Below are 22,228 nucleotides of genomic sequence, written 5' to 3' on the forward strand. Positions count from 1 at the left end.
CAAGTGAACAGTTTATTAACTTATTTTCATTATAATATATATTTAATAACAAAAATCTAAAAATGTTTGTTTAAATAAAGTTATTATTATTATTATTATTATTATTATGTTATAAGGTGTAAAATAAAGTTAATTCTGGCACACAGTGTCACAGTTGCTCACTTTTCCTGTGCATACACTGTAGTTCATTATGTGCCATTCACTATATGAACTTGTGACCAAATTGGATGCAGCTCAGATGTAAAAAATTAAATAAATAAATACAATAATTAAATTTGAAATTATGACCCATAGACAAAACTTCATAATAAAAGCCAGATAAAAACAATATGTTTATGGGCTGGCCCCACTCTCATGAGACCAATGAATGCTGCTAGACTGGGCCACACGTGGTTGCTGCTACTACATACAATGCAGGGTTTGGGGTTAAAGAAAATATTTTAGGACATAGAGTCGCAAATGCCCAGGGCTGCAGAGAGGGGAGGGTAAAATTTGCTGCTAGCAGCCCAAACCATTAATCTGGGCAGTCACCACCACAACCGTGGGCCCATATTGGTCAGTGTGGAATTTAAGTAAATCTCTTAAAACAGATTAATTTGGTTGACAAATTTCCATGATCAGTAGAAACTGCTGGAACAATTATAAAGCCACAACAGTTCCAAAGGACATCAGTTTGCTACAGTACAGTTTCTGAATCATCCAATATTGTGAAGTCATGTGACACGGTGTGCCTCTGCTTCAGAAATTTTAATTTAATAAGCAAAAAGAATATCAGATGGTATAAGGTTGGAAGAGCAAGAGAGAGGGAAAGAAACAACTGAAAGCTTTAAAAGTTAGATGTTATTTTGAAGGCCACGTGAAACATCTGCAGTTTAATGGAGTAAAATCCTGAACTTGTTCAAACTTCCAACGGCAAAAGAACAACGAGCTAGTGTATAAAAGAGGACTGAGGTTCCTGAGATATTTGCTGCCAAATGCATTTCACAGTGCTGTTCATCTCACAGAACTGATCCAATAGCTGCATGTATGTTGTGATATACAAAACCAAATTCAGTAATGTTTGCTGTTCCCTAAATGAGTTTGAGTGAACTTAACTTAGAATGTTGGACAGTTACAAACAATGCAGATTGAAAACATTTAAACCCACATGTAATTAAGTGCATAGTTTAAGATGTTTGCTGTTCGTAGAATCAGAAATTGATCACATAAAAAGTAATCTAAATATCTCAAAACAAACATGTTAACAACTGTGACATATTAATGCACAAGCATTGAAAAGTTTGATTAGTTTCTCAATGCTTGACCACAAAAATGCATTTAGATTTGGTTAGTGTTATGTAACTCTGGTTTAAAGCATGTGCTTTACACTGTCTGATTAGAGCTGCTACTTGCATATGTGAAATAACCCGAGTCACCAAAAAGCGAAGCAAAAAAAGGGGGGTAGCTGATCCAGTTTTTTTAGGAAGAACAGAACAGTGATCTACCGACAGCACACATGCTTCATATGCTTTAGGCCTGTAATGGATTTCGCTCTCCCTATCTTGAAAGAGACGGCACATATGTGACCCATGTGCATATAGTTACTGTGGTGTGAAGATATTCATGGGGGAGTTATGCATATTTAACTCTGCCATAGAATGTGACTGATCATTCTTCATTGACTGCATTGAAAGCAGTCTCATGATAAATGCAAGCTCATGATAGATGCAACAGATGTTATCTGTAGTAATAAACATTGTGTTAGCCTTTCAGTAAAAAAGTCCATCTTAATCCTAATCTTCCTAAGACATTTTAATGTAATATAGGGTTAAATATATCATGCTGAATATGTTTTGTATGGTCAATCTATCCTTGATAATTTATTTTTATTTATTTTATCACTGTAGTAAGTAGTGGGGGAATGGATCATTTAAAAAAAATCTTATAGTTCACTGGAAAGTTGTGATCATAGTTTACTGGTTAAATCCCATAAAAAATGACAAATTCAGTTCTGAATTGCTTACACAAGAATAGTTAGCTTGTGTTAGTCATATTTGGCATACAAAAACAAGTTTATATGAGGTTGAAAATTAAGGCTTTGTATTGTTTGGTTTTTTTTTCTTTATGGCTGTAATGACTAATATAATGATATTTTCATAATCCAGAGCTTAATGACAGGCAGTGAAATATTAAATCAAAAACATGAAAATATTAACTGTTCCAATCTTAATTTGTACCAGCATCTCAGTCTGTTATTTAATCACACATTTTATCATCCTTCATGGATTTGTGTGCTTCAGACTGGATGTCTGAACAGAACAATGTGTCATTGAACACCTAATTGATTTATAATTGGAATGAATCAACTTATTTTAAGAGACCAATGACACGAATTTCTGGCAGATACGAGTGAAGTTTAGAAGCAATTTAATTAGAGTAAGCTCTTGGATATTTGATGTACTTTCGTCTGGAGGAAGTATCTCTAGAAAACAAGTCAAAGGTCATCCTTCCTCTCTGTACCATTCAGGTTAATGGCTAATGACATAGTGTGTATTAACTGCACATGTTCAGGATTTATGTGAGTTTCTATTTTTCGATGATAATTCAATTTGTTTTGTAATGTATAAACATCAGGCTTTTTTAAATATCTGGAACAAATATGTGAAGGAATAGTCTAAAAGAGTTTTACTTACAGTCTTGCACAAATGGGGAGAATGCTGTTTCAACATTGTAAAAGTGTGAGTGAAGACACACTGTAAACCCTAATGTTGTCTTGACTTAAAAAATCAAGTAATGTTGACTAAACATTACTTAAAATTTTGTGTTTTGGCCCTGTCACTTAAAAATATGAGTTAATTTAACTAATTTACCTTCAAAATGCATAAACTTAAGATTTCAAGTGTTGGGAGCTCAAAATCATGAGTAATCCTTTGGAAAAACTCAACGTCACTCTGTTCTTCCTTTAATGTGATTGGTCATGGGAGGAATTCTGCCTAGCAACAAGAGAACAAAAGCACTGATTGGTGGATTACACAATTCGTCCTTTTGGTCTGTTTGGTTGCTGAACTACATTTCGAAGTTTTTCTTCGTGTATTATGTTCGCTGAGTAAAATTATGTAGATATAAAGTTGTTTTGCATGATTTCTACTAGTGAAATATGTTATCCTTGTGGTATGTGATTTTGATATGGTATGATTATTGAAACGACAACTTATAGTATTTGATGAAGTGGCCCAATCGTTTTCCTTTGAGAGAAAGAACATGGCAGCTTACGTTACTGCTTAACTCGTTAGACCCATACACTGAAAACCCTAATAAGTTGAATGAACTAAATTGATTGAGTAAACTCGTTGCCTCAGTTTAATTGAGTAATGGATTCTCCCAAAACTTACATATTTAAGTTTATTTAACTTGACGGTTTTGTAGAAAACCCTAATAAGTTGACTGAACTAAATTGATTGAGTAAACTCGTTGCCTCAGTTTAATTGAGTAATGGAGTCTCCCAAAACTTACATATTTAAGTTTATTTAACTTGACGGTTTTGTAGATTGTACTTAAAGAAGTGAAGAAGTGAAGTGACATTCAGCCAAGTATGGTGACCCATACTCAGAATTTGTGCTCTGCATTTAACCCATCCGAAATGCACACACACAGAGCAGTGAACACACACACACACACACTGTGAGCACACACCCGGAGCAGTGGGCAGCCATTTATGCTGCGGCGCCCGGGGAGCAGTTGGGGGTTCGATGCCTTGCTCAAGGGCACCTAAGTCGTGGTATTGAGGGTGGAGAGAGAACTGTACATGCACTCCCCCCACCCACAATTCCTGCCAGCCCGGGACTCGAACTCACAACCTTTCGATTGGGAGTCCGACTCTCTAACCATTAGGCCACGACTTCCCACAAAATCACTCAGTTCACCAAACTTGGTGCTTATTTAATGTACTTAAACGATTATGTTCACTTAACTTGGTATTAATTTAAAGTGTACTTATATATTTAAGTTAACTCAACATGTAAATTTAACTGAAAATGATGTTCTTATTATTGACCGTACACTTTTTGCACACTGAAGTAAAACAAATAACAGCATATTTAAACTTTGACCTTTTGACAAAATGTCACAATATTTATGAAAATACAGTAAACCCTATACTGCACTGTAAAAAAAAAGTTGTGTCAACTTAAAAAAATAAGGCAACTTATCGCAAGCGCTTTTTGAGTAAACTTAACAAAAAATTACTATGTTTGCGTATTTTAACATCAACCTAATCCATTGGGCAAAGTTACGTACAGTGGACATCTTTTTATGTCTTTGCAGACGTTGAAAAGACGTCCACTGAGGAGACAGAATGTTTTTATGACGTCTTTTTTTAAATGTTTTTTATGTCTTCTGTACGTCCGATATAGACGTCCACAGATCCTCCTTACAAGGTTCTGTGACTTTATTTCTGTCAGACATCTAGAGAAGCTCTTATTGAGAATTAACAGAGGTTTAAATGTTGATACTTGATTCACAGCAACAAAAAACATCTGATAACACCAGAGCTCATTTAAATCTGTCTTTTTCACCACAAAAACAGCATTTTAAAATACACCAACCCAGCAGCAACTGGACCAAGATCCCAACTAAACCAAACATTTTCCACCACAATGGTGACTTCAAATTAATCAAGTATCAACATTTAAACCTCTGAGTGATTTAGGTACAGTCTACAAAACCGTCAAGTTAAATAAAATTAAATATGTAAGTTTTGGGAGACTCCATTACTCAAATAAATTGAGGCAACAAGTTTACTCAATCAATTTAGTTCAGTCAACTTATTAGAGTTTTCAGTGCAGTAGGCTAAGACCTAAAGACCTAAAAGGCTTGTAAAGCATTCAGCTGTCATAAGATGCATGGGAGGCAATGCTATTTGGTATCTTTGACGTCAAACTGCATACTGAATATCATATATGAACGTGAATGAGCCTTATAAAGATTGTGGAGGGAAAGAGTTTCAGCCTGTTCCTCAACGAAACTCAAATCTGCAAATCTGTTGAATGCCTTTAGAAAACTCATTGCACAAGTTGAGACATCACAAACAAAAGCAAGTCGTATAGGATCTGAAGAGGAGTAAATTATGATTTTTCTAGGGGCTGAATCATACCTTCAAATACATATTTCACAAGAAATGTATGGAAACATAGCATTTAAAATCATTACAACTTGTAGAATGTGCAGATGACTTGGCATCCCCACTGGATTTTAAACTTATGCTCAAACTTTTGATAGTTCTTATTTTGTTTTGGAGGGAGCTAAAACTTCCTTCATCAATAAAATGAAAGGATGTTGGAATGATCTGAGTGAAGAAAAAGTGAGAGAGGTCTTTTTTTTATAAGCTCAACTGTGGGAGAAGAGAAGGAGGAGGTCTTTACCACAACTTACTTTATTGGTCCACCATAGACCTCAAGCAGAAACATTCACCCTCTCAAGGTGGTACGCCTCAACTGTTTCACGTTTCAAGAGCCATCAATATGTCGACGCTTGAAGCCCACAGAGATCTTTGAAGAAGCAGACACTATCTTCATTAGGATCAAACGCAAAACAAAAAGACTAATCCAATGAATCTACATGTGGACTTCATTGCTTTCTATTTGCTCAGGTCAGCCAGATGAACACACACATAAAAGCCCACAAAGCCAAGGTAAGTCTGCTGCTCTCCTTTTAGGCTTGTTGTTTAAGGAAAGTGCTGAAGTGAATGTTTGTGTCATTTTGAAAATTGAAGTTCCATCAATTTTCTTTTTAAATCCCGTTTAAATTTCTGCTTCTGCGTGATTAATAGAAAACGTTAGATTGATGTGTAGAATGAGGTTTGTTTAATGTCAGATATGATCTCTGAAGAGCCTTAATTTGATCTCCCTCTTGTGAAACTTGAGAACACTGTTTTCCTTTCTTGTTGAACCTTTTCCCATAGATTTCTTGATTTATGACCATCAAACTATTTCAGTGTAAGAAAGCCAAACCAAAACTGTGGGCAACATGGAACATGCAGAAGAAAACTGTGGACTGTGAAATTTCATTGCTTCAGTTGGCTGTTCTCTGCTGAAAAAAAAAAAAAAAAAAACGCTGTTAGTTAATCTGGCTATATTGTCGATTACTGAGTTATTCCCTTTTTTATTTTTTTGGTCTCACACATAAAGTACATCAGGTAATAAGGAACATAAGATCAAGTAGTGGAAAATTTCACTTTATGGGGTCTTTATTCTTCTTAGAATAAAAAGAAAATAGAATCCATGACTTCCAGATACATGGCAGAAAAAACTATTTCAGTTGTTTTTTGTTTTGTTTTTACAGTTTTGTTATCAAAGCTGTTTTATTGCTTTGATTGATAAATAAATAAATAAATAAATTAATTAATAAATAAATAAATAAATAAATAAATAGTGTATGGCATTAAATTATTTTGTTTTGTTTAATAACATTTCTAAATGTGGACTTTAAATTTGAATGATATGTTTAATAGGATGTTTATTTATTTTCAATACCCTGAAGAAAAACAAATATTTATATATATATATATATATATACACTAGTACAGTACAGTATTCATATACTCATTTTCAACACCTAGTGGATATTCGTTTATTATGGATGTAGATATTATGATAGCAAGTAACACACTGAATAAACATTACATTAGAAAAATGCAATATTATATTATTATTATTAATAATAATTTTTTTGTAAAATGTACTGTTCCCCAAAAATCTTAAAAAAAAAAAACTATAATAATAAAACCCATAAAAGTATCTACATATCTGACAAGCATCAAATGGCGACAGATTGACTGAAGTTCATTGTAAATTTCTTTGGTGATTTTTGCTAAATTTGCTTGTCATCCTGACATCTATAAAGCCAGTTGAATTTAATCAGAGACAAACTGTTTGCAGTTACTTGTCTTAAATGAGCCTTGTTATGCACTTTTTTATCTGTCTCTGAAAGGCCAGAGCTGAAGCAGCTTGTGAGGTTTTGTCCAAATGTTGTTAAGGGAAGTCGTGGCCTAATGGTTAGAGAGTTGGACTTGCAATCGAAAGGTTGTGAGTTTGAGTCTCGGGCTGGCAGGAATTGTAGGTGGGGGAGTGCATGTACAGTGCTCTCTCCACCCTCAATACCATGACTTAGGTGCCCTTGAGCAAGGCATTGAACCCCCAACTGCTCCCTGGGTGCTGCAGCATAAATGGCTGCCCAGTGCTCTGGGTGTGTGTTCACAGTGTGTGTGTGTGTGTGTGTGTGTTCACTGCTCTGTGTGTGCACTTTGGATGTGTTAAATGCAGAGCATGAATTCTGAGTATGGGTCACCATACTTGGCTGAATGTCATGTCACTTTCTTTAACATTCTGTCTTGCTTTTATCAAACTTTAAGAGGTTGATGTGAAGCATCACATCTGCTATACACACAACTATGCATCCATTTAGCTCTCCTGTGGAGACAAGCTTCGATAACTTTTTGAGCAACGATCTAGTCATCCATTTCTTGTTTTACTGATCTTGCCAACATCATAAACAGTTTTATAGTTTCAGTGTGTGTTCACACCAGAGATTTATGAAATTAGCTTTTGTGATCTGAGAGGTAAGGCAGTACTTATGACCACATTATGGCTTTATTAATCGTAGTATATAATATTGTAACATTACATGAAGTCCTTGTTGTGTTGCATAGTTCAGAGGATCAAAAAATGCAATGAATATGAATTATAAACATAAGGTTTTCAGGTTAAACCCAGGTTGGAGTGATTTAGGCATTGGGGAGTTACTGAGGTTACATTCCTTTCCCCTCAACATCTTCCCCCTTTCAACACCAGGTTGCTCCAAGGAGATTGTCACTGTTGTTGATATAATATTAAGTAGCTTTGGATATGTTCAAAGCAACATGTAAGCTGGAAAAAAATTATGACATCATGCTGTTTGTTATAATTTTGCTAGTTGCTGTCTCACATCCCTTGAAAATAGGGACAGGCACAAGGGATGATACACTGAGCTTTTTCAATAAAAAATTTCCACAATGAGTGCATTCAGCACCCTTGAACACTGAACGCACATGCTCCTCTCCCAGACACATAACAAATAAGCAGTTAGAAACCTACGACACTAAGTCACATACATCCTAAAACATTAGGTCAAGCTCTTAATCATGTCTCACACATGCTGAACAAACAATTGGCTCCTGAATAAAAAATAAATAAAAAACTGGCTTCTTCACATTTGCATTATAGGTGCCCCTTTATACTTCTGGGTGCTCCTCAATAGTCTATGGCTCCATCATAGACTGTATAAAACATGGATGTCTGTGATTTCACCCGTAGGTTTCTGAAGAGCATTTTTTTAATCCCAAAGCGGCCAGAGCCGTCACCATCTTGGCAGCACATTACTCCTGAAAAATCAGAAATGGGCAAAGAGGTGGGATGTGGGTTGAGCTGAGTTGCCTGGTTGCTTAAACCTGTCACTAAAGTGGCCATATGCAGAACCCCAAGTCTTGATATAATTTAAACTGATGAGTTTTTTTTTTAATGCACCCCCTCAGAGTTAGCTAAATTAGCTATATAGACCAAAACCACTACCAGGTTGTAAACATTTTTTTCCTGCAGTAAAGTTGGGCACTCTAACATGGGGGGTCTATGGGATTGACTCCCTTTTGGAGACTGTCTCTAGTGGCCAGTCGATGAACTGCAGTTTAAGAGAGACCGGAAGGTTGCTGTTTGGCTCCACACTCAAAGCAGAAACTTAGATAATATCTAAGTTTCCGCTTTGAATGGGATCCAAGTAAATGTCTTGACATGACCTCAAAAATATACACGGTACACACACACATATATTATACAAAGAAATACTTTTGTTTTGAATGTGATTAATCACAATTAATGGTTGCCCAGCTCTAATAAAAATCTACTTGGTCTATCTATGGTAATTAAAACTCACAATCGTTTGGTGCTTGTAGGTAAGGCATCTGTGCTTCTTCCTTATCCTGGGCTTTCACTTGGTGTATGCTGGTGTGCCAGGCCCATGTAAGCACTCTGTCACCCAGGACCACCTCTTGAATTTAAGACGTCTGGTAAGATACGCTGCTTGTTGACTGAACAAAATGTACTTGTATTATAAAATTACACAGAAAAGTATTACGCATTGTTATAAAATCCCACAGCTGTCTGTAATGTTTACACACGCATAAATGGTTTGGATAGTTTGAGTGCTACTAGTGAAATTTAATACTGAATTCAGAAGTATTTTGGCATTCAATCTTTCTAAATGAATGGCAGCAAACTAAATAGAGCTGATAGTCTAAATGCCATCAAATAGGAAAAAATTGCACGAAAGCCTGGTCTCTTTTAAACTCCCTATTTATAACTGATTCTGATGTTGCTATATGAGCTTAACATATGGCAAACACTGATTTTTCACATGGAATTCTTTGCAGATGAAGAACCAATTGCAAAATGGTTGTTCAATTACCTACATCTTCACTGAGCAACAGAACCTGGTAAAGTATGCACATTTTCACTTTTTTCATGTATGCATTACCAGCTTTCCTATGGGTTTTTCTACAGTTATGAACAGAATATGAAAGACTCTGATATGGTTGTTGACATTCTGGTATAACAGATCCTCCTACCAAGCCACTAAAGCGGTTATTGATCTGAAACAGATGTTTCATAATATCATGTTTTACAACAGAGAGGCAGCAAAACTATTGATGCAAATTTAAGATATTTAAGCAATTCAACAGTCATTATAACTATATATACATACATGCATATAAATAGCTTAAATAGGTGCATATATTGTTACCTTGTGACCCTGTTTTTCATGACAGCCGATGCAGTTGCACTAGAACTCCATGAATTTTTGGAACATGACTGAACAGTTTGCACAAGCAGAAGCTCAGTTCTTTAGAGAAATGATCCTGGAGGTCACTATTATGTGGTCTCTCAGCAGCTCAGCTGCAGTATGAGGGATTTGGGATTACTACAACAACCTCCTTAGAAAAATAAATAAACAGCTTTGAGGGTCTATTAAAAAGAGACTTTTGCCCTGTGTGACTGTACAGTCCCAGTGGGTCAGAACTCATGAATCATGTGTTGTCTCTTGGTGATCACCATTTTTTTCTTCTTCTTACATACTTTCAAAGTGTATAGGGAAGATTGCAAGTGTAGGTTTAAAATGAATTTGGCTGACATTTCCAATTGCATTTGGTTTTTCACTAGCCACTTAATCCCATTGGTTTTGCATTTTAAACAGCCACCTACTAGTATGAATGCATGAAGTTTGCCATTTTTTGGTTAACAAGTAACTGTGGTTGCTTCTTTGTTTTGTTTTGTTCCTTCATCCCTTCTTTCTGTATTCCTTTTCAGATGTTCTTTAATAAATACAGTTATATACACTACCAAAGGTCAAAGGTTTGGGGTAAATACGTTTTCTTTCTTCTTCTTTTTATTCAGTAAGAATTTATTCATAAAGACATATATTATTATTTCATTTAAATTCTGTTTGTCTTAACTTATTTTTCCACAAAAAAAAAAAAAACGGTTTTCAACATTGATAATAATAAGAAATGTTTCTTAAGCAGAAAATCTGCACATTAGTATGATTTTTAGAGGCTTCTTTCAAAAATCTTACCCACACCTCAAACTTTTGAACAGCAGTGTATCTAATTAGTCAATTTATTTTATTTATGCATTTTTTTTTTCGTGTATGTGTTGGGGTTTGTTTTGGCATTTGGTGGCTGTGGTCGCTGCAGCTGTTTGTTCTCGGTCTAATGTGGGTCCTGTGGGTCATTACGGTTGGTTTCATTGCTTCAGCAAAGGCTGCTTGTTTGGACATTTTATTATAAGTGATATTTTTACTCATATTTACTAAGTTTGATCTGATAAACTGCACACATGCTGAGTCATGTCATGATTATAGTGTTGACATCATGTGTATATTGTGTCTGTTGTTATATTATTTAGTGGGTTAGTTCTGTATAAAAATTATTTTGCGTAAAGTCTCTCCAGCACTGAAAGCTAACTGGGACTGGATAAGCCAGACAGGGTCTCACTGGACTGTCTCAGAAAAGTCTACTTGCTCACTGGTCCAGAGCTCCAAATAGTTTTGAATGCATTGTTCAGGGCCCCAGATTCTTAACATGGCCAAGGGAATTTTTGGTGGAGGTGTGAGATGGCTGCACACTTATAATAACTTTAACGTAATAGTTTATTACAACGAGTCTGGTTAATTTTACTGTTAAGGCAAAGAGGCTCAGGTTTTTTAAACTTGGCCAATATTTTTTTAAGCCTCTCAGTACTTTTATAAAGAAGCTGGCAATTATTTAAAACCTTTTTTATTGCGGTTTCATTTTTTGGATGACACAAACCCTTAAAATAACACGTAAAAGTATCACCTCTTATTAGTGTGAAAATGTCATGCCTTATTTACATTGCCGGTGTTTTAACATAAGTTTGAAGTTAATCACATTCTTTAGCACTAGGAATTAGTGCGTAATCAAATTAAGTAGTTTTTACTGATTGTTGAGGTCAAAGAGAGTCTGTTTTTAAAGGCTTTCAAACTCTCAGCACGATGCGTGTGAAGTGTGAAGAGGAAACGTTTACCAAAGGAGACCACTGGCAGAACAAAAACAGCGAAACTGTCGAAACGTGCTTTTGGAAATTTACAAGGTCATCAGTCAAGTTAAGAGTTTGAAAGATCACAGCTTGAAGACTCCTCTGGACACAGCTGTGTTTTGGGATCCCTGCAATTCAGCAAGAGTTGTTCATATATACGCCAGATGTCCCTTATATTTGAAGAATGCATCTTGAATCTCTCTGTGAGAGTGGTGGTAACAGATGAAGTGACAATTTAAAGATTTCAGGCTAGGCAAGCAAGCAATAATTCTACTGTAATTGTGTGCTTGACCAAATCACTTATCTCTGAGGGGACTTTCCCTGCTATTTGTGTGAAACTACTAAATGTTTGTATGGATAATAGTTCCACTCGACTTAAATACTAGACGGGAAATCCTTTGCATGAAATGTCAGTCAAAAAACACCCACAAATCCACAATTTATCCACAAATAACAATTTACTGAAAAGACATTCAACCTCAGGCCACCCAAGATAAAGATGAGTTTCTTTCTTCTTGTGAACAAATTTGAAGAAATGTAGCTTTACATCTAATGGATCCTCTGCAGTAAATATGTGCCATAAGAATGAGAGAACAAACAGCTGATTAAAAAAATAATAAAAAAGAAGTAAGAAACAATTCCATCAAGACGTTGTTTTTTTTAAACTTGGCTGACATACGAGCCCATCCATAGCTAGAGGAATTGTTATTATGGATTATGGATTGGTAGTTTGATCGGAAGTAGAAAAAAAATCATGGTGGATTTGTTTCTAACAAACAAGCAACTTTTCACTTCTCAAGACGAACTGATGGATTGGATTATTGTGATGTTTTAACCAGCTGTTTGGACTCTCATTCATGGCACCCATTTACTGCAGAGGATCCATAGAGCAACTGCTGTTAGGTAAAGACAATTTAAGACAATGAAAGGACCATTTATTTTAGTGAATGACTTGTACATTTGTAAGAAAGAAAAAGTCCTGCTGGCCATGTGTACATGTACCCTTCTGTAGAGAATTGAGACACCCCATCAGCATTCAAATGAAGTGCAAGCTCTATGAAAGGGCAGGTTTGATATGAAGCATGAAATTTGCAAGCACTGTCAATTGGAAAGCCAGTATTACAATGGGATTAAAAAGTCACAAAATGTAGTCTAAAAGAAACTTCAGTGTGTGTGATAATATCAAATGTTCATTGTGGTTGTCATATGTTTGTGTGTTCCAGAGTGTTGTGTGTTATGTTAAAGCAGCGTTCCCACACATACTGGAGCTACTCAACACCCAGTTCAGATATGCTAAGGACTCGGACAATTACCGTTATACTAATTCACTGAAGAACTTGATCTACAACATTTACTCCCAGAGATGCATCCCTCCAATCAATGAGGAGATTGAGGTAAGTCCAACTATATTCTCTTTGAGAGCAGTGGTGCCTAAAATTGTCTACTAATTATAAATATCATGGAAGAAGATTTTTGTCTTTTACTTTTGTACATTTCATATGTTAATATGTTAGTGATCCTGTAGCTCAATTGGTAGAGCATTGCCGTATCAAGCGCAAGGTTGGTGGTTTGATTCCCTGGGAGCACATGATAGGTAAAAATTGATAGCCTGAATGCACTGTAAGTCGCTTTGGAAAAAAAGCTTCTGCTAAATGCATAAATTTAATTTTTAATTTTTAATTTAATGTGTTTTAATAGCAAAACATCTGGCTGCTTAGTACATACATTTGAGATGTATAAAGTTTCAAGAGGAAAAAGGCAAGAAACCAAAGGTCTTGGACAGTAGCTAGTGGTTTTGGCAACAATGGTTTTTACTAAAATAGATTTTCTTACATTAGTGCTGGACTGTTTTGTTAAAATGTTTGATTAAATGTTTAATTCTTGCCAATTTTTGGAAAAAGGATTTCAGAGTTGCTATTAGTTTAAGTCAACCTCTGCCAACATGAAGTTAATTGTACCACATGCTTATAATGTATTCTGTATCAGCCACAGAGATGTTTTCTGCTACAGTATTTCTTTAAAAAAATTCCAGAGGAAACCTTTCCAGTTGCAGTCCTAATTAAATCAGAGATAAATGCCATGGTGCATCATATGTCTTTGTCTACTCTATTTTTAAAACAAAGTCAGACAGTTTGTTGTCTTTGGCAGGATGCACACAGGGAAAACAAGTGTATATCACATAGCTACTTTTATATATCCTGGAAAGTTTCCCAAAATTATATTATTATAAATTGACTTAACCTCAAAAGGCAATGGATATGTTATTAAATGGTCTGCTTGAATGAAAATATTTGCATTAAAATAACTTTACAATGACTCTTGTAGCCTCCCATAAGCCTTCCTAGTTGTTAGGATTCAGCCTAATTCTTCAAAAAAAAAAAAAAATAATAATAATTGTTTATACCCAACAGGATAGCCCAAAGAGGTTCACAAGAACCCACATGACTGTGCCCAGGGCTGCTTTGGAGAAAGTTGAGGAAGTGATTCGCATCTATATGGGTCTGATGATTCAGAGCAACAAGCCTGTGGACTGGAACTGTGTGGAGGAGTACACAGAAGATTACCCAGAATCCACCACTGAACCTCTCAGCCAAACAGCAGGTAGCACAAGTCCAGCAATCATCTGAAATGACTAATTCGTTCTCACTGCGAAAGCTTTTATGCAACAGTTAACAAGAATTTAAAGAACAAGTTTGCCAGTTTTAACTAGTTTTGCATTGTAACCAATGTTGGTAGTAAAACTGAACAATGTTCTAGCAAAATGTAATATCTATAGGCCATTTTCTCTAATTTCTAAAGAAAAAAAATGCATTTTTATTGCAGATAGACAAGTTTTATTAAAATCCCATCTTGCTAGCAGTGAATAACCCCTTTAAACCAGAGTAACTGACATTTTAGACACAATATTGCCAGTTACTTTTTTTGCACAACTTGTGAAAACGTTTGTAATGAAGCTGTACTGTAGTACTGTACTGTAGAATCATTGAGCACCTCCGAGCAACACACCATAGTGGTGTTTCATTCTTGAATTAATCAGTGGTTAGTGGTCAGTAAGTGATCCAGAAATGATTCAAAAACAATTCCTTTTTTTTTTTTATGAATCAGTGTTTTTGATCAAATTCAAACACAAAATCAGTAAGATGATCTGGAACACACAACACAGACGAAAAAGGCTCTCAAACTGAACCTCATTAGCAAAGTACCAGCTTATCTTGCTTTAGTTGTGTATCAAAATGTCCATTACATTTCCTCTAGGTGTCTCCGATTGCCCCTGTATTTGTCCAGCTGTGAGTGTTAGATCAACTAAGTCATCTGCATCCACAAGCCACTGGAATATTTACCCGGAATCTACTCAATCCCCACAAAGAACATCCTTTTCACTTGTGGAAACCTTGAAGGCTGGTAATGAAAGAACTAAACAATCCATATCTGCTGTCCCTGTAACCAAACACCAAACACTAAATCTAGGAACACCTGCCACATGGAGATCAACACAAGGACATTCATCCAACTCCCTCTTTCGTAGCACTCCAGCTTTTCATGAAGGAGCTTCGAATTCAGAAACAGACCATGTGCCATCAGCAGATCTTTTCCCTTCATTTACTCATTTTCAGGAAGTATTTCCAAACAGAACTGACTCAAGTGTTGAGACAACCACCTCTGGCCCCTATCAAAAAAGCACAAGCGATAACACGCAAGGCGATGTGGAGAAGAGCACGCCGCTTTCACTTGCCAAAAGGTCTTTAGATTCCAAAAGCCAAAAAGGACCTTCCAGTTCCTATGTAAAATTATCACAGAACTCAGTTACTACAACATCTCAACCAGCATACAAAGATATAAAGAGCACAGAGATAAAAAACAAGCCTTTCCAAATGCTTCAACTGAGTAAACACATTGCACCAGTCACAGCCACAGTTCTGTCTTCTTTGAAAGCAGCTGCGCATTCATCAGACGGCCTGAGTGCCCTTGTTGAACAGCCAGGTCATTTCCACAGCCCTCCTGAAAATTTCCAAACACACACCCAAAGTCCTGTGAGGGTGCCAAGGAATTTCATGAGAACCATCCATAAGGCGAAGCTCAGAAAAGGTGAGGAACTCAGATTTTATTTTTTATTAATGTTTTGTCATTTATTATTTACGGTTTCCATTTTCTTTTTAATTTTAGATATATTACTCTCTGCCTTTGTCAGTTTTTAAATAACACTCTATTAAATGCTTTCCATCTAAGATTTATATTGTATTTAAGTGTGGCAGACATCAAAAGTGTTTCTCAAGTAGAAGAATGCATTCAAGGTCGCGTCAGTCATGTGTTTTTAATTCTGTGATGATTCACCAAAGATGCCTTTGGTGTTCAAAGACAGCAGATCCCAGGAGGATAGGCAGGCAATGAAGGACCAAACCCATCCAGACCGAGAAACACAGGAGAACCCTGCCACAGAACAATCCAGCAGTACAATAATTTCTTTTGGCACTGTGCTCATTATTTCATTAGCGTGTGGTGGACTTCTGCTCGTAACTGTCCTGTTTTACAGACAGCAAAAAGTAAGTGTCTCACAAGTCATTCTCGCTCTGCTGAGAAGACCCGCTTAGAATGACATAGGTCAGTGCTGGTCTGGAGAGAAACATGCTGTGCCCAGAAGCCGAAACATATGCTTGTTACTATCTCTGGTGGTCTTTTCAGCAGGGTGTCCCAAGTGATCTTGTTCAAACAGAAAAATCAACATTCTTTAATGTTTCCAATATGTGTTAGAGTTCATTATTTATTCCAAACAAACGATAATTTGGGAGACAAAATATCAGCAGGTTGCTTTTTCTCATTATGTATATGGAATTATAATACATTTTTAAAAACTAGAACAGGAAAGACTTGATCTGGCAGATGGTCCATAGGAAAATATGAAAATATTTTAAGCATTCTTACACAAACTAGATTTGACACATTCATCTTCTCTTTGTACATTTTAACTTGGCAAAATTACCATGTAATGTTGAATGGAAAAAATAACAATAATTCTTAAAAAAAGAGAAGAGAGTTCTTTTTCTTTCATGCCAGTTTAAGATTGTACTCGTATTCAAACAGAAATATATATGGAGTGTAAATAAATAAATGAATATATAGCCTACAGTATATACAGGGCAGGTGGAATGTAGCCGCATTCTAGTGTTGTCTTTATGTCAGAAGCAAATAACTAATCTAATGTTTTGCTTGGCTCATATTGTTAAAAGGAATCTAATAACAATGTATTTTGTTCAGTACCAATAAACAAATGAGTGAAACAGATGGGTGCTTTGTGGAACACCGGAGCACAGTCAAAATAAACAATATCATTAAAACTATCCATTTACAATAAAACAATCTTGTGTTAGTTGGTTAGTTTATTTCAGGTTAATTTTTTTTTTTCATTTCACATCCCTGTCTTGACTCAGATGTGTGTTATTTTATTGCTTTCGTGTCACATGCTGCTTCTCTATCCTCTAACATGTGACTTTAATAAAATAATAAATGTCAGGGCAGAAGTATGTGCAAAGAATTAGTTTGGGAAAAAAAGAAAAGAAAAATACTGTTGTTATTTACACACCCTTGTGTTTCCAAATCATATACCATTGTAAGGACCTGTTAAATAATGGTTTCATGGTGCTTTTTCATCCACATGTGGCCTAATTTTGTGAAAAAAAGCAACTGAGACAAGATTTCCTTTTGTGCTTCGCAGAAAAAACAAAGTCATATGGCTTTTGAACAATGTGAGGTTGAGTAAGTGAAGACAAACTTTAATTTTTGGGTTACTTTTAGGCATAAAGGCATTTAAATGATGTGTCATGCTGGGAATAAAAACTGTAAAGGACACTCACTTGCTATTTGAAGTTTTTACGTGACCAATAGCGTGTATGTCAGTTAGATATCAGTTTGACATCAGTTCCTTTTTATTCCCATTACTATAAAAATGAGTAAGCAGTGTTTAAACTGAAATCCACCATAAAAGGTCTTAAACAGTGTGGTAATAAGGCAAGAGCAATTTATTGGTGTACGGTTTCAGTGGTTAAATGTTCATTGCACACAAGAAATTAAACACATTCCAGGTTTTTTTTTTTTTTTTTTTTGATCATGAAGTGATTGTGATACTGTTTACATACTAAAGACTTCAACATCAAACAGAGCTATTAAGACATTTTAATGACAGCTTACAACCACTGTTCTTTGTTTTTCCCTTTCTGTCATTAGTTATTTAAGTTTTACAACCTAATTCGATTACACTGGCTTATTAGCAATGGATAGATTACCACTAAGTACACTTCTTTGTGCAAAGCATGAGTTTAAATGTCAGAATTTTGAATTAACATTTTTATGATACGGTTTAGGAGAATAGATTTTAAGTGGGGATTCCTGAAAACAGAATGCTGTTGTTTAACCAAACCACCAAATTTCACAGGCCAAACCCCTGTGGATGTGCCAAAAAATGACTGGAATCCTCCCTGTATCATTGCCTTGCATTGTGCAATAGTCAATTTCTTTTTACTGCCTGCGAAATAACACTTTTTAAATTATATGTTTGATTATGTGACAATGACACTTTTTTATATAAAGAAAAAGGGTTGGTTTCATTCTGAATTCATTAAGAACTATCTATCTTGGACTAACAGCGTGATGTGCTCGCAGCTGAGTATTTAAACAGAACCAGACAGATCAAAGGCCATTATTAGTCGGATGTGAGCAATGCAAAAGCATTTCTTTTTTTGCCCTGCCACTAAAGATGGAACACTCTTCAACTTCAGCATCTGTTATGAAATGAACTGTAATTCAATCTCAAACAGAACCACAGGCAGGCGGCATGTTTGTTGCAAAGCTTCTATGACACAAGATTTGCAAAAACATGCACTTTAAGTTAACTGAACTACAATTATTCCATTCTGGAAGTTGAATTTAAAGCAGTCTCTGTGCAGTACCTGAAAGGAGCGCCGCAAAACACAACTAATTTGTAATGAATTCAATTCAAATGCTAACTCAAAATAGAAGTGTTTCTTGGAACTTGGATGTCTCCTTTAATTATTTAAACATCTGTGTCTTATCTGAATAAAGACGGTGACTTTTATAGTCCCTTTGGGTTATTTTCAGAGTCTGTGGTGATCAGATATTGCAATGTGTGGTTAGGATTGGCCTTAAAATGATATAACAATTCCTTACATTTATGTAGCACTTTTCTGGGCACTCAAAGTGCTTTACATAGAAGGGGGGAATCTCCTCAACTACCAACAGTTAACACAGAATTTGTTTCAGTGTGCTCTTGGAATTGGCTCATGTAGAAATGTGCAACAAATGAAACCGGATCTTTACACAAAGTTCACATTCTAAAAGACTTTTCATAATGTTTACTACATCACCAGTAACACATGCAGAGCTGTTGATACCACCAAGTGGTGGGACACTGGCAATGCAAGTTGATGGGATTTACCATAATATCGCCATTTTGATGTGACATAAATCTAACATATTAAACCTGTAAATATCAAATATTAAACGTTATGGTACTGGGACACATCTGGGATAAGTTATATTTTAAAATGATCCTTTTATAACAATGTTCCTGAGAGATTTTGCATTACATCATGTGAGTTTTTAATGGTTTCCCTCAGGCCCTAAAAGAAAAGGGATGCTTGGTGGTGGAAAAGCATAAAGTGTCGATGTTGAAAAGGGGCATGTTTGTTATCACAGTACAGCATTTGATGACTGCACATTTAGAGTAGTTATTTATTGCTGTAAGACTTTCACAGATGCATGTCTGGTTCCTTCCTGTCAGGATGTGGTGTTGTTTTATGATCTGAAAAATGCACTAAAATGCACACCCAAAAATGCATTGGAAAAATAAAAATGCATCCCATTACTTCTGTTCATGGGAACCCTTTTTTTTTTTTTTTACGTTTTCATATAAAATCAACTAAATCAGTATTTTTAATTGAACCTTAAAGAAAATTAAATGGAAAATTCACCTGATTATTTACTGACCCCCATGTTGTTCCAAACTTGCAAGACTGACTTAAAATAAGATTTGTATATATCTTTGTCTATGTAAATGAAATGTTATTTTAAACCCCAGTGACTTTTTAATTGTATGGGTGAAAGCATTCTTCCAAATATATATTTTTTTGTTCCACAGAAGGAGGAAACAAAGTGAGGTTGAGTAAATGATGATATAATTTTCATTTCTGAGAGACTGATCCTTTTAAGCCCATTTTTATGAAGCTATTAATTACATTTACTTCTCTGTCTTAGTAAAGACAACCTTGGAGTAATTTAGACCAGAATCATCACTGCTCAAACTTGTCGTACCGTCATCACCGTTCATCTGGCCTTCTCTTTTCACCCTTTTCTGTTGGGACTCACTAACATTCCCATAGGCTTTAACCATTTTAAGTCCAAGGGAAGTAGTTTCTGAAACATTTATGTAGTCAGAAGTCTTTCGACGGTCTTCAAGGCTTGTGTACCGTTGAGAGGTAGTGGAAAGATCTGACAGCTTTCATCCAAAAACACACAAAAACAAAACCCCTTATGAAACAAAAAATGGCAATGAAGAATTGTAACATTCTTTAAATGGTGCGTAAGTCATCTGGAATACATAATGATGGCTTTCAGATGCGTGAGGAAGAAGTCAATGGTTTTCAAATGACTTACCGAGCCGTCAGGAGTCCCAGAACTAGTAGAGGATGAATTAGCTGCACCTAATTGTTGACAAGGGAAGAATTTAGTGTGAAAACCTCAGTGGACGAAGAGTATGACTTATAGCAAAATGTGTGTTTTTTACCATCGCCTGAAATAGGGGAGACACATAATTCATTGTTCTGACACAAAGCAGTTGATTCTCTCGTATCGCTGGTTGTGTGGATAGTGACTCTTTTAATGGCTGAGTTCAAACAACAACAACAAATTATAATAATCACACATATACCAAAGCTACATCTTATGAATAAAAAAAGAGACTTCATCATAATACTAACAAGCACTTGTCATTTAGTTTGATAATAAGGAATAAATAAGCAATTAAACATAGCACTGTGGTGCACTCACCACTTTGCATCGCGATGAACATTTTAAACAGAAGTATCAGGAGAATGAGAATTATGACAGCGAGGAAACAAATGATGCCGTACATCAGCGGTTGAAGATATTCACTAAAACAATGCAGAAATAAATGTTGATATCTGGAATCATCACAAGATTAAATTACGTAGTGGGGAGAAGAAGAGTTTTAAGGCATTACAACCAACTCGATCACTTCTCATGGAAGAAAATACAAGTACTATAACTCGAAGGCTAAATGAAAGATTTTAAATGTGTTATATTGTGAATCCACTAAATACTTGTTGCATAGTTCACATACAGAATTAGATATGATAGATTCAAGTGATATTTCAGTAATAAAAATAAAAAACAAAACCTTATAGAGAAAATAGAGAATTATAGATTTACCAAGGTGTGCTTCCTGGATTTTTATTGTTGTTATCTGAAAAAAAAAAAAACTTTTAATTTGCATTAAAACAAACTGATACAGGTGATCATCTATACAAATGTGTGCTTTTTTCTATATTTAGTTTCAATATTCCATATTAATTTCCGAAAACTGTGTATGTAGTTACAAATTTCATGTCAAATTCATTTCAAGCATTATTTACATCAATATATTGTACAGTATTTGTTCATAGTATATCATTCTCTGTCACATGTGTTTCCAATCTTGATGCTTTTTTGATTCATACATCCATTTGCCTCAATAAATTAATCTCTAATTTCTTGGTTTTATTTTATTTAAATTTACAAAAAAATTGGTTAACTGTTGTTTTATACAGTATATATAACAGTTTTTAAATAAGCAAAAATTAATTTTGTATTTTACACAATGCACATTTTCTTTAAGAATATTATTTTAAACCCTTAATCGTACATTTTATTATTATTATTATTATTATTATTATTATTATATGTTTTTATATAAAAAATATAGTCTACATTTCTGGATATGAACAATCATCATAATGTATTTTGAAGTAAAAAATGTAATTAAACCTGTAAAAAATGTAAATAATTACCTGCCAGCACACTGAAGAGAAACATACAAAGAGTAATAAGAAACAAAGGGCGTATTATCCACATGATGCCTTCAGAAACTCACAAAAATTAGTTCGATTTTCGAATCCCTTCTTATAATGATCTTTAATATTTTTATCAAAGTGCTGATCAAGTCTCCCCTTAAAGGCACAACCACGGAAATGCTCAGTGATTATCTACAGTCGGTGGAAAGTTGTGGTTAAACGTCACCAGTCTTAAATAAGGTATAACACTGAAGATACAGCAACTTTTTTGAAAGCCACGTTCTGAATGTTATATGAAATTTCGAACCAGCTCTATTTTTTTAAATCAATTTTAAAACACAGAAGAATCTGTAAAATCATACAGTATATTTCAATGGTGAACAGTTCATTTTGGTTGTAAGTGCGAGAGTTTACCATGCTAAAAGGTCAATAAGCCTGAGAACTATTTTTTTTAAAACCATGTTAGGTTTGCCTTCAGCAAGTATGAACCGGAAGCACACAGCCACGAAAAAAAAAGATTATGATTCATAT

The 22,228-nt window shown here is 35.1% G+C and overlaps 2 protein-coding genes across 3 annotated transcripts; one reads left to right on the forward strand and one right to left on the reverse strand.

Moving 5' to 3' along the window:
* The first annotated feature begins 5,358 nt into the window (after nt 1-5,358).
* Nucleotides 5,359-17,776, forward strand: LOC132126522 (uncharacterized). Of its 2 annotated transcripts, none has more exons than XM_059537799.1 (7): nt 5,359-5,668; nt 8,960-9,073; nt 9,437-9,499; nt 12,842-13,012; nt 14,030-14,219; nt 14,874-15,704; nt 15,956-16,146. In XM_059537799.1, the coding sequence occupies exons 1-7, from the start codon at nt 5,636-5,638 to the stop codon at nt 15,994-15,996; spliced, it is 1,443 nt and encodes a 480-aa protein (XP_059393782.1). In that variant the 5' UTR covers nt 5,359-5,635; the 3' UTR covers nt 15,997-16,146. The 2 variants fall into 2 exon arrangements, with proteins under 2 accessions (XP_059393782.1, XP_059393781.1); XM_059537798.1 differs by having other exon boundaries at nt 5,360-5,668; nt 15,975-17,776.
* A 1,450-nt stretch (nt 17,777-19,226) lies between these two features.
* On the reverse strand, nt 19,227-22,228 carry LOC132126368 (uncharacterized). Its single transcript, XM_059537584.1, has 6 exons — nt 21,695-22,228; nt 21,078-21,111; nt 20,676-20,779; nt 20,413-20,511; nt 20,283-20,329; nt 19,227-20,124 (listed from the first exon to the last, which is right to left on the reverse strand). The coding sequence occupies exons 1-6, from the start codon at nt 21,756-21,758 to the stop codon at nt 19,867-19,869; spliced, it is 606 nt and encodes a 201-aa protein (XP_059393567.1). The 5' UTR covers nt 21,759-22,228; the 3' UTR covers nt 19,227-19,866.

Source organism: Carassius carassius, chromosome 44, assembly GCF_963082965.1.
Source record: "Carassius carassius chromosome 44, fCarCar2.1, whole genome shotgun sequence".
In the NCBI taxonomy this organism is placed as follows: Eukaryota; Metazoa; Chordata; class Actinopteri; order Cypriniformes; family Cyprinidae; genus Carassius; species Carassius carassius.